The sequence below is a fragment of the Lingula anatina genome, chromosome 4 (genome assembly GCF_051362555.1).
Source record: "Lingula anatina isolate TDL-2025a chromosome 4, LinAna3.0, whole genome shotgun sequence".
Lineage (NCBI taxonomy): Eukaryota > Metazoa > Brachiopoda > Lingulata > Lingulida > Lingulidae > Lingula > Lingula anatina.
Window position 1 is genome coordinate 9278610 of NC_141770.1, and position 13323 is coordinate 9291932.

Here is a 13323-nt window from a genome sequence, read left to right on the forward strand (position 1 = left end):
TACCAAATGTTACAAAACAATCTCAACAAGCACAACAGACTTTCTCTAGTTTGGCTCAAAACACAATCACCAAGCACATCCAACGCCCCCAAGCCAAAGATTTTCCCAGCAAACCATCCAGCCATCGTTTGGACGACTGCCAGCAACAAGAAGGCCTTATTTTCTAAGACAGCTGGACAGCTTACGTCCTCCATCTGGGGTCAGCTTGTATAAGAAGTGGTCTAAAATCAAAGTATAAAGACCACTGTTTCAATGACCCCCCCCCCCCCACACACACACACACACACACATCCATTGCTTTCAACATAATCTCACCAAACACATTCAGTGCCCTCCATCTCGAGTCTGCTTTTATAAGAGGTCTCAGATCTAAGTTCATGCTCCACTGTTTAAATGAACCCCCCCCCCCCCCCCACACACACACACACACACACACACACAGACACACACTGCTTCCAAACACAATCTCACCTAGTACATTCAGCGTCCTCCATCTTGGGTCAGCCTGGGTGAGGAGAGGTCTGAGATCACAGTCTACACTCCACCTCTTCACAATGTCCTCCCTGCGGATCAGCAGCAGGGACTCACAACATAACTGGGCCAGCATGGTCTCTTCAGGGACTAGCTCTAGAGGGTTGGTTAGATAGATACCTGGAATGTAGGAAATATTCTTAAATTATATTATTTCACATAAATGTAGTATCTTCAGGGACTAGCTCTAGAGGGTTGGTTAGATAGATACCTGGAATGTAGGAAATATTTATAAATTATATTATTTCACATAAATGTAGTATCTTCAGGGACTAGCTTTAGAGGATTGGTTAGATAGATACCTGGAATGTAGGAAATATTTATAAATTATATTATTTCACATAAATGTAGTATCTTCAGGGACTAGCTTTAGAGGATTGGTTAGATAGATACCTGGAATGTAGGAAATATTTATAAATTATATTATTTCACATAAATGTAGTATCTTCAGGGACTAGCTTTAGAGGATTGGTTAGATAGATACCTGGAATGTAGGAAATATTTATAAATTATATTATTTCACATAAATGTAGTATCTTCAGGGACTAGCTTTAGAGGATTGGTTAGATAGATACCTGGAATGTAGGAAATATTTATAAATTATATTATTTCACATAAATGTAGTATCTTCAGGGACTAGCTTTAGAGGATTGGTTAGATAGATACCTGGAATGTAGGAAATATTTATAAATTATATTATTTCACATAAATGTAGTATCTTCAGGGACTAGCTTTAGAGGATTGGTTAGATAGATACCTGGAATGTAGGAAATATTTATGAATTATATTATTTCACATAAATGTAGTATCTTCAGGGACTAGCTTTAGAGGATTGGTTAGATAGATACCTGGAATGTAGGAAATATTTATAAATTATATTATTTCACATAAATGTAGTATCTTCAGGGACTAGCTTTAGAGGATTGGTTAGATAGATACCTGGAATGTAGGAAATATTTATAAATTATATTATTTCACATAAATGTAGTATCTTCAGGGACTAGCTTTAGAGGATTGGTTAGATAGTTACCTGGAATGTAGGAAATATTTATAAATTATATCATTTCACATAAATGTAGTATCTTCAGGGACTAGCTCTAGAGGGTTGGTTAGATAGATACCTGGAATGTAGGAAATATTCATAAATCATATTATTTCCCATGAATGTGCTATTCTCAGGGACAAGTTCTGGTTAGAATGACACCTGGAATATATACAATTTTTAAAATAATGTATATAATATTATATCAAATAAAAGCATGGTCTCTATATATCAATTTGGAAGACTTATCTCTACACCTTGTCAACTATTTGCTAATGCCAGCCATTGGTGATAAGGATGGGTCCCACTCTTTTGGTCCCACTCTTTAGTGATGCCAGGCCCCAGTTTCACAAAAAAAAAAAAAAAAAAAAAAAGGGTCCCTGGTTAAGAACTTTGCCAAGGTTACATGGTCACACCTTACCCTATCAGCAGTGTAACAGCACTCTCATGGAAATTCTAGTCAACTAAGCCAGGGAACTACTGACTTAAGTTTTTTCGTGAAACTGGAGCGAGGAATCTGCGACAAGGACCTGTTCACCAGGGGTTGGGAAGAGACAATTCTATACATAGATGTTATAGATAGCTAACTTATTTTAATTATACACCCACCTTTTGGTCCCACTCCGTAGACCATCTGGTGATGCCAGGCGTCTGGGATCAGGTTCTGGCCACCAGGGGGCGTGCCACACTGGAGGTTGAGGGTGGCGAGGGGAACAGCACCTGAGGCAGCAGTTTCAGCAGAATTAGATATATATTATGGGTGGCAGTATTGTTTCATTATTATAACTTTTACCATCATTATCATCATCACCACTGTTTTCATTATCAAAGAGGAAAACAAAAATGCAAACAAGACCACTTTGTTCTATCAAAAGAGCAAATTGTAATAATAATAATACCAGATTCACCCCTCTGGTTAAAAAATCAGCTTTTTGTCATTTTCTGTTGATTTGGTCCTGTTTTAATATATCAAGTTACATACAAACCATAGACAAATCCCCTTTGATCAACATCAAAGGCTTTTTACATGGAACTGCTGCCTTTTATCTCATAAAAACATTTCAGTCACTGCTCTGTTCAGTCAAAATGGGACTATATCTCAATACAAGAGTAAATTAATTCAACTGCACATTTGTTAGCTGATGACTGCTTCCACAAACTAAATACTTGTCAACTGAGACTAAGGACAGTTGTCAAAACATCTTACACTCCCTCATACACATGCACGCACACGCACATGCACATACACAAACACGCACTAACCTTTACAAATCCAGGCACTCAGCCAGTGAAGTAGCTTGATGTCTTGGTGGGGATGGAACTGGAAGAACCTGCCCTTGACATGACCCTCTGTCACCTGCTCTATACCTGCTATCAGGTCTTCTGCTGTGGTGCCTAGGATTTAGAAAACATTTATGTGCTGGGATCATTTAACCCATAAAGAAATACGTACAAAACAAATGAAGAATGATGGGAATTTATCGAATGTCGGGTAATCTTCAAAATCTACACTGACCAAGTCTACAAAAAATAGATGCTGGGATCATTTTAACACAAACAGAAATACTTTCAAGGCAAATGAGAAATGGTGGAAATATGTGAAATATTATTCACGAGTCCACACATTATAGTTGTATCACAGCACAACAATAATATTCATATGTTTCATCAGGAATGAGAAAAGAAAATGAAAGACAGATAACAGAAAATGATGACAAACAGATAAAACCCTACTTCTCCCTTAATCTCTACTTATACACCTTCCCTTCACTTTTGAATGCTTAACATAAAAAATCCTGCAGCTTATGATTATTTATGATAAGAAGTAAATTCTAAAACAGAGTAAATTTGCAATAATTTCATCATCCACTCTGTGCAAAAGTTCAAAGCTTTCAAATTAGCTATGTCATACGAGTTATCAACATTAATTTAAAAACAGAAAGGTCACATATTAATACCTGCCACACTCCTGGAGAGGAGATATTCAGCAACTGGAGCTGTCTCTGCCCTCAGCCGAGCCCTGATCCGGCTGCTCACCATCTCCTGGTCCATCTCCACCTTTAACGCTTGCTACAAGAAATACGAACATACGTGTCACATACAAGGCTACTTTTTTTTTTTTTACAAATAAACAAGTACAAAGAAATAGAAAATATGTCAGAATAGAGTCAGTGTGATCTTACTGGATCAAGCCCAATGTCTTCAGGGGGATTGAAAAAAAGGTAACTATTGCACAGTTGGACAGAGCTATTACTAATTAGGTGTTATCATTTTGTTAGAAAACAGTAACAAATTGAGCCTGTCCACTTCAGTTTTTTTTTTTTTTTTTTGGTCACCCTCATGGGGTTATTATTAGTGATGGTAGTCTTGAATGCAAGATGGAGTATTTAGTAACACAATTACTAAGGTCCTCAACCTCCCCCCTCCCCCAATTCCAGTCCTCTCTGTGTGATCATGACAAGTCCATGATGGTGACAAAAAAAAAAAAAAAAAAAAAAAAAAAAAAAAAAAAAAAAACAACAGACAGCAGACAGATACAATAACTGGATCATCCTATTAGAATTTATTCTCTTCCCAATACATACCAAAAATCATTCATTCTCTGAAAAAATAGCATTGATTTGACTCAATGCATCATTGACTTAATTATCAAAATAATGAACTTAAGAGCTTTATCAATGAATCTTGTACTTAGTCTTATTGTATCTTACCAGGACATTAATAACAGCAGTTGGTCCGCAAGCCGAGGTTCCAATCTGTTTGACTTGTAAAGACAACGCTTCGTACTCTTTCCATATCATTGTTTTCTTCACTTTAGGGTCCTGTTGCTTCTCCTTGAAAATGACAATAGTTATAGTGAATGTCATTACATTTATTATACAAAATTTTATAGGAAATTGGTACATCAGGACACAAGGGTCTAGGAATTTACCGACCCTGTGCAAAAAAAGTGACACGCACGTATGCAACATACACCATATCTAGAACTTTTGTTCTCCACAACCGCCATGGTGTAAATATAGACACTGTTTTGTTTGTTTATATTTCACCTATGTTCATCATGTACATACAATCATAGTTTATGGCATTTACAGTAACTGTGAACAGAGCAACAGAGCTGGGTGAAAAACTGAAGAGTTTTACCAATACAACTGATCAAATTGGGGACAGATCAAGAAAAAAAAAAAACAGTAGTGGTAATTGTGCATGCAACAAATAAATATGAGTGCAGTTGCCACAGGAGCAATAACTGAACATCATTCACTGGCTATATGTGCTGTTTTTATAGACCTTGTCTATACTGGTGTAATAAATGAAACAAAGGCTGCATAATATCCTCCAATTATTGTCATACATGTTTCAAATTGCCAAATGAGTTCATTTTCATCACCAGTTGAATTAGAGAAGCACAAAGTGAAGTCCAAACTATATGTTACATTAAGCCACAAAAGGCAGGCCTGTAGCCAGCAATTTCTAAGTAAGTGTTCAAGAGAAAGTTTTAATTCACAGAGGACTTTTTTATCAGCCAAACAGGCAGTTCTTTTTCTAACCCCCGAAACCCTTCACCTCTCTAAAGACCTGTAAGGTATCATACATACATACATAATAATATATATATATATAATCTTTATATATATATATAATCTTTGAATCTCCCTCCATCACTGACATAAGTATAACATCAGACCGTAGCCAGCGGGGGTTCGGGGGGGTTCCAAAGGACCACCCCTTTTGCTGGGAAAAGGTCCACTCTGGGTAAAATTTGATCTAGATACATGAAGTTTTTATGGGAAAAGGTCCACTTTATCATAAAAAGAACCCCCCTTTAGAAATTGCTGGCTACGGGCCTGAACATCTACATCAATATTACTACATACCTTCAAGGCAAACAAAAGCTTACTGTACCTGTATCATGTGATTCTGCTGCTGCTTCTGTTGCTCCGACTGCTGACTGTGACCCAGATTGCCATCAATGCCCTCATCATCAATATTGTCACTGGAATAATACATAGAACTCTGTGTTGGAAATATGGACATCAAAATTTCATGTCAACACAGGCATGTGTACGTTTATACTTAGCTCGTCACAAAGACAGGATGGCACACAAAAAAATGATGTTCAGCAGAAAATCATTTTGCTGCTGGTTTGTTGATGGTTTTAAATACAGAAAAGAAAAATGTAAAAAAAATCTAAAATTATAATAGCAATAATCAGGAAACAGCAGCCATTATTTCCACTGAAGAGTAAATATGCTATACCATTAACACAGTCTTTTAAATATTTCTCAAGCAACAGGTTTTTGTAAAAATTAGAAACTCATGATAATAGACCTCTAGCCATTAAATAGTCATTTGGAATTCAGGAGGTAAATCTCCACTGTTTATATTAGTTGGTGTAAGGGCATAAGAAAAGGCTGTCTACTAAAGAACTATATCACTTAAGGCTGTCTTGTCAAGATTTTAAACACTTCTTGTATAAGAAAATTAAAAGTAAAATGAATATTGTTGGCCACTTTATATTTACTTGCTTATACGCTGAGAAAAAAAAAATGAAAAAAAAAAAAAACACTTTAATAATTCTCACATCTAAATACTGATGAACTATGTCAGCATTAGTGTTATCATTTATTAACCACATCATTTCACTTCATTATAGTTCAGCCATAATGTTGGCCAGAGAATGTTCATCATATTAAAGTACATTGCACATCAATGTGTATCATAGACCCCATTTCCAGAGATTAGATCAATCTACTTTAGATCGACCTAACTCCCTAGGGGTTCACGCTAAATAGCTGTCAGCCGAGCGGACACGAAAGTTAATTACCCCCTTTCAGCTTGTAGTAGGACGGACATTTAAGCCGGATTATCTGACAGTAATCTAGTGAGACTCCCGAGGGGATAGATCGATCTAAAAGCTCTGGGAATACACCCATAGACATTAGGGTGCACCTATGACTATGCATTATATTCCAAAGCTGTGGACACAAGTGCTTCACAAGTAATACTATTCCACACATAAAAAAAAATTGATAGCTATGCTGGACTCCATTATGATGATGTATGTTCTCCAATGCCGGTGTACCATGAAAATCTGACTCCCCTAAAATGTGACTCCCCAGTCAGATTTTCATTATGAAAATGTGACTCCCCAGTCAGATTTTCATAATGAAAATGTGACTCCCCCTATGAAATTTTGACTCCCCCCAAAAAACATCCATTAATCTCATTTTATTTGAGTAAATGACTATGATTTTGTAGTATGCATAATGGATGATACGTTGGCACTTTTTTGTAGTTTGCAGGTGAAAATTTTCATAAAAAAAAGAAAAATTAAATATGTGCACATAATGAAAATGTGGTTCCCCTATGAAAATTTGACTCCCCTACAAAAAAACATGCATTAATCTCTAATTAATTTAGTATATGACTGTGATCTAGTAGTATGTAAAATGGTTGATACATTGGCACATTTTTTGTAGTTTGCAGTGAGAATTTTAATGAACAAATAAGAAAATTAAAAATGAGCACATAATGAAAATCTGACTCCCCCATGAAAATTTGACTCCCCCTCCACAAAACTTCATAAATCTTATTTTATTTTGAGTATATGACTGTGATCTTGTATTATGGAAAATGGATGATACATTGGCACATTTTTTTGTAGTTTGCAGTGAAAATTTTAATGAAAAAATAAGAAAATTGAAAATGTGCACATGGTTAAAAAATTGAGAGAAAAAAGTAACAAAACACATGAAAGTAAGAAAAATTAAGGATTTGTTTTCTAACACCCAATAGCTCCCCTATAAAAAGCTATTTATTTGATGTTTGATGATCCTTCTGACAACTTTTCTTTTATGATACTTTATGAAAAAAAATTATTGGAAATATTAAAAAGTTTTATGGTAAAATACTGCATGAAAATAAATGAAAAATGGATAATAAATTTGCATTCTTGTACCCGTAGGATTTTGACTCCCCTGGTTAAAAAGCACTTATTTCATATTTAGCACACATTTAAATGTTTCTACTTTTTAGTTTTCTTATGGAGAACAGAACGTATGTGGAATATTTAAATTTTGTGGGTAAAATTTTTTGCAATAAGTGTTTGAAATTTAAAAATAGTGAGAAATTCAGTATCATATTTATTTTACACCCATGAAAAGGACAATTATTTTTTATTCAGTCATTATATCACTATTTTCCACATACTTTTCATTGTATATATAATGATAACTCTGCACACTAAGCTATATGAAAATAAAAATTGTTTTGTGTCATATCAGAAAAGAATATTTTTTCAATGTAGTGCATACAATATCAACAAAATGTAGATGAATGTAAAAAGGATCCACTGAGACAAGAAAATTCTGCTTCTCTTCAATATTTTACCTTGTGGCAGTGAAAACTTAATGATTACTTTGCACACTAGGCTAAATCAAAATACTTTTGCCCCTTAACTAAAAAAAATCATATTGGAATTTAAGAACACAATAGTAAGGAAATATCACCAACATGTGAATAATGCTGCTAAAAAATTCTTAATTTTGACAAAAGTTATCACCACCAAACTTTCAAATGTGATAGGACTGTGACATGCTTGGTGGTAACTTATTCATATGTCGTAGCTTAAAGGAAAAAATACTAAATATGAAACATTTGATTTGTAAGATGGGTCGTCAAAGTCCTATGGGCGCAAGAAAGCACACTTATTATCCTTTTTGCTTAATTTACCCCCATCTCTCATCCAGCTTTGGGGAAAATAATGGGAAAACAAAAGCAAGTGTTTTGTTGGTATGCTATATAAGAAGAATTAAATAAAAAGGCGATGTGGCCAATTTCTTGTGTTAAAAAATGTAGTGTTTTGACATGGGAGTGCAAAACCTACAAGAATAAAGATGGATACTTGTTTTAAAAATATTGACCAAAATTTTCATCATCACACTTTCAAATAATGATAAAATATCCATCTCTATGCAAAAAATGTGGAAAACAGTGGTATGGTGACTGAATATAAAATAGGTCCTTTTCTCCATGGGAGTCCAAATCTCATGGGTGTAAAAATAAAGATTTTCATGATTTCTTTTCCATGCTTTCACTATTTTATCATCAAACCTTTAAATATTTCCAATATATTTTTCATAAAGTATCCTAAAAGAAAAGGTGATGAAATGATCATCAAATATTAAATAACTTTTTCATAGGGGAGACAATAGGCGATTAAGTGGACATTTTTAATTTTCTTACTTTTTCACATAATTTTTCACCTGCAAACTACAAAAAAATGTGCCAATCTATCCTCCTTTTTACATACTACAAGATCACAGTCATATACTCAAAATAAAATAAGATTTATGAAGTTTTGTGGAGGGGGAGTCAAATTTTCATGGAGGAGTCAGATTTTCATTATGTGCACATTTTTTAATTTTCTTATTTTTTCATTAAAATTTTCACTGCAAACTACAAAAAATGTGCCAATGTATCAACTATTTTACTTACTACAAGAACATATACCCAAAATAAAATAAGATTTATGAAGTTTTATGATGGGGGAGTCAAATTTTCATGGGGGAGTCAGATTTTCATTATGTGCTCATTTTTAATTTTCTTATTTTTTCATTAACATTTTCACTGCAAACTACAAAAAATGTGCCAATGTATCCTCCATTTTACATTCTACAAGACCACAGACATATACTCAAAATAAAATAAGTTTTATGAAGTTTTATGATGGGGGAGTCAAATTTTCACGGGGGAGTCAGATTTTCATTTTGTGCACATTTTTAATTTTCTTTATTTTTCATTAAAATTTTCACCTTCAAACTACAAAAAATGTGCCAATGTATCCTCCATTTTACATACTACAAGATCACAGACATATACCCAAAATAAAATAAGATTTATAAAGTTTTATGATGGGGGAGTCAAATTTTCATGGGGGAGTCAGATTTTTATTATGTGCTCATTTTTAATTTTCTTATTTTTTCATCAAAATTTTCACTGCAAACTACAAAAAATGTGCCAACGTATCATCCATTTTACATACTACAAGATCACAGTCATATACTCAAAATAAAATAAGTTTTATGAAGTTTTATGATGGGGGAGTCAAATTTTCACGGGGGGAGTCAGATTTTCATTATGAAAATCTGACTGGGGAGTCACATTTTCATAATGAAAATCTGACTGGGGAGTCACATTTTCATGGGAGTCAGATTTTCATGTTACACCGGTGTTTCTAATATTTAGTTAGATTTTTTAACAGGTTTTTACATGTCATAAATTATTTATTATAGAATAATTTCCTATTTTCAAAGCTGTTTAGAAGTAGTTTAAACTCATAATAACACAAGACACATTGGAACAAGGAACAAGAATTCATTCCTATTTGACTGCTATTCAATGTTTTTTTTTTTTTTTAAATCTAACTTTTCATTAAAAAAAAAAAAAAAAAACATACCACAAGTAATTTGTTCTATTTGGGTATTAATAACAGAATAATGTCCAAGAAATAAAATTGATCAATTCTGTTCAAATGCCATTTATTATCCCACTTTTACTCCATTGCCACAAACTAATATCTATAGCACCTTACCTTGCTCCCACATATAAATCTTCCTCTTCCTCCTCCTCCTCATCGGTATCAGGCAGAGTATGCAGCAGCTCCTGGCGCTCTAAGAAACCCAGCAACTGAATCTCATCGCCCCCAAGGTCACCCTGGTCAAAGTTCACATTGTGCAGCTGCCTTGCTGTCTGCTCAGCCCAGCCTGCTGGTGCTGCCAGCTCGTCCTCGTCGCTGTCTCCATCCCTCTCCTTGCGACACGTTTGCTCACTTTCCTCCAGGTCCTGGGGGATCTCAAACTGAAAGCTGTTCTCGTCATTGTCAAAGTTCGACGTCGATGTCTGCCTAGACACATTGGACTGCTCAAAGCTGTGGCTCGAGGAGAACTCCTCGAACCTGAAATCTAAATTGTTAAAACTGACGGCAGGATCGAGCTGCAGCACATCCTGGATGTCATGTTCTCTGGAAACAAAGTCTATGTTACCCCTCACCCTAGGGCAATGACCCCCACCAAGGTCATCCACCTCTCCATGACCTCCATCTGACCCTGACATTGTCCACTCACTTGACCCGGGGTCAAGGTCAAAGTCAAGAAAGTCTGTATCTGGACTGTAAAAGGGGGAGGACTGGTAGCTCTCCGAATTTGAGGACGCCTGTGCCTCGTGTGCATCGTTTAAATTATTTTGGTGCTGCTCCTCATAGAAATTGTTTTTCCTTTTGTTAGCTATACTGCTGGGAATCTTTGGCATGGGGCTATTGCACGTGCAGGAGTGCACACAGCCAGCGGGGCAAGGGAAGGCACGAGGCCTGGCACTAGCACTGGCACCACTACAACTGCTACCACTATTTACAATATTGCAAGACAATTGCTGGGAGTCACTAGGGACAGTGGCACCAGCACCGACCACCATTAGCTCTCCGCGTTGATGTCTAGTCCGAGGTAAACCTTCATCTTCAGAACTACACGACGCTGCGTCGTCCTCTCCTAGACCAATATCACCGTTCCTGAAAGACAGCGGCAGATTGAGTGGCTGCTGAGGAAACCCCTCATCAGAAGAGGAATCGTCATTCAAGCCAGACTGGTCTACTGAAAGGGAGTATGCAGTCCTGTAACTAGCCGAATTCACCAATCCGTTACACACTTGACTAGAAATGTCTGTGTCAATAAAATCCAGCACATCATTTTCCAGGTTCTGAGCAGTGCTACTGGTATTACTTGGTTCCCCTGCACTGCCACCAGAATCACCACCATTACTACAGTGAACACTTGTTCTGGTGCTACTGACACTGGTGGCTTGTTTGTCAGGTGGGTCTAAACCATTAGCATTACACACATGGCACTGTGCATTGCCATGTGTCACCTGCACACCTTGAATACCACACCTGTCACAGCCATGTGCATCCCTTGGTGACACGCTAGCACCTGTTGTACCTGTCACTTGTTCCCTCTTATTGTAACTGCCATGGTCTGTAGGACCATTCAAGGTGGCATACAGAGTTCCAGATCCTCTACTCCGTAAATTGCTCTCTTTATCCGACCAGCTACCATGGAAGTCATGGTCTGAAGGATGCCCAGTTTTATGACTAAGAGATGCAGTTTCCTGTGAAGTCAGTACAGATCTGTGGTTATTTTCATCTGAAGTGGGTATTTCCCCATGTCCTATGTGCGTAAACATATGAGTAGTTGTTAAATCAGTATTCATATTATCATTATCTGACCCGTCAGTCGAAGGCCTCACCACAGTCTGTGTCACACTTGTATTTTTTCTACCTTTAAAAATTTGGCCACCTTTTGAAGAATTTGACTTGCATTTTGTATCTTCTGAATTCACAGTATTAACAGGTATGTTCGCAACATTTGAGTTTCGTTCCAATTCTTCCTCACCACCATCTATGGCACAGCTGTGTCTTTCAGAACCAAGGCTTTGCATCGAGGTTTCTCCACCATTAACAGTTGCAAAAGAGGATTTTGGCATTATAGGTTTGTCGGACTGGCCTTCACCTTGACCTGTATTAGAGTGACCTACATCCTGGTCAATATCCCCCTGCCCAGTCACTTGACCAAAAGAATGAGATATCACCTGGATGTTATTCCTTCTCACTGAGGTCTCTGTACCACTGGGTCCTTCCTGTACACGTAAATGTTCTAACAAGTGTAAGTTTGATCTAAAATAGTTCTCCATATCATCCCCAGGTGTCTCCACATTCACTCCAAGAGAATCCTCCTGACTTACTTCCCCATTTAGCGCGTATGTTCCATGTACAGCACTGGGGTCAACATCACTGCTGAAGTAATCCCAGTCCACAGCACCAAGGTCGCCAAAGGCACTTGAATGTCTGGGCTCCGACTGAGCCACTGGTCCAAACTGGGAGCAATGAGTCAATGTGGCGGGTGTCCCAGCCTTCCTCCTGCCTGGCTCCAGTGTCTGCTGGTCTCTGCTTAGGCTGCTGGTTCTAGACTGTGACATGGCCAGTCCTCCTTCCATTACATGGAGACATTAGTTTAGGGACCTGGAAATAGGTTATAAAGAATATCAATTTTCATTTGTAATTAATAAACATCTTTAGGCCAACCTCACATCTGTTATTTGGTCCACTATGTTTGCATATCAGTAGGATTAGCTGCACCCAGTAAGAAGCCATCAAAATATATCTGAAACTCAAATTTTGTTACTTAGCTGACAGGTTTTCTCAATTAAGTGTGATGCACGATGTCTAGTTTTTACTATCAACCTTCACAATTTATACAGCGGAATTCCCCTTCTTTAATTTCTGTCCAAAATACCCCCAAAACACCAATACCATGTTTTTTCACATTATCATATTGTGTTTGCTGAGGTTCAAAAAGGTTTTCCTGGTCAATTTTTGTTCAAAATTCTGCCTTCCTGATGTGAGCCCTCATTTCTCTTCTCCAACCCCTTACCCTCGTATAATCATCTTTGCAATAATAAAATTGGCCTAGTTCTTGAAACGCTGAATCAAACGCCATATAAATGGTAGCCTTAACAAAATTTTCAATTAAATGACAAAATTATACATCGCCACAATTATTTGTTTATCCACTTTGTTTAACATCTTACTAGAAACACCACAGTTTACCTGAAATTAGCTGTTTTCATGCAGTGATATGGAAAGTCTTTCCCTTGAACTTCCATATTGGATTTTACCCATAATGCAGTCGAGAGAT

At 36.6% G+C, this 13323-nt stretch overlaps 1 protein-coding gene across 3 annotated transcripts in view; it reads right to left on the reverse strand.

The window, feature by feature from the left end:
* The window catches only part of LOC106159434 (uncharacterized), a 25619-nt gene extending 12297 nt beyond the window's left edge, over positions 1–13322 (reverse strand). For 2 of the 3 annotated variants that reach the window (XM_087010322.1, XM_087010321.1), the window contains exons 1-8: positions 13236–13322; positions 10170–12647; positions 5480–5570; positions 4285–4407; positions 3532–3643; positions 2837–2968; positions 2183–2293; positions 472–651 (exon numbers count right to left, since the gene is read on the reverse strand). In XM_087010322.1, the coding sequence (XP_086866448.1) occupies positions 472–651; positions 2183–2293; positions 2837–2968; positions 3532–3643; positions 4285–4407; positions 5480–5570; positions 10170–12622 (3202 nt within the window). In that variant the 5' untranslated portion in view covers positions 12623–12647; positions 13236–13322. Of the gene's footprint in view, positions 1–471; positions 652–1581; positions 1653–2182; positions 2294–2836; positions 2969–3531; positions 3644–4284; positions 4408–5479; positions 5571–10169; positions 12648–13235 lie in introns of those variants that run through there. The other variant, XM_087010323.1, reaches the window with a different exon arrangement.
* Position 13323: the final 1 nt, after the last annotated feature.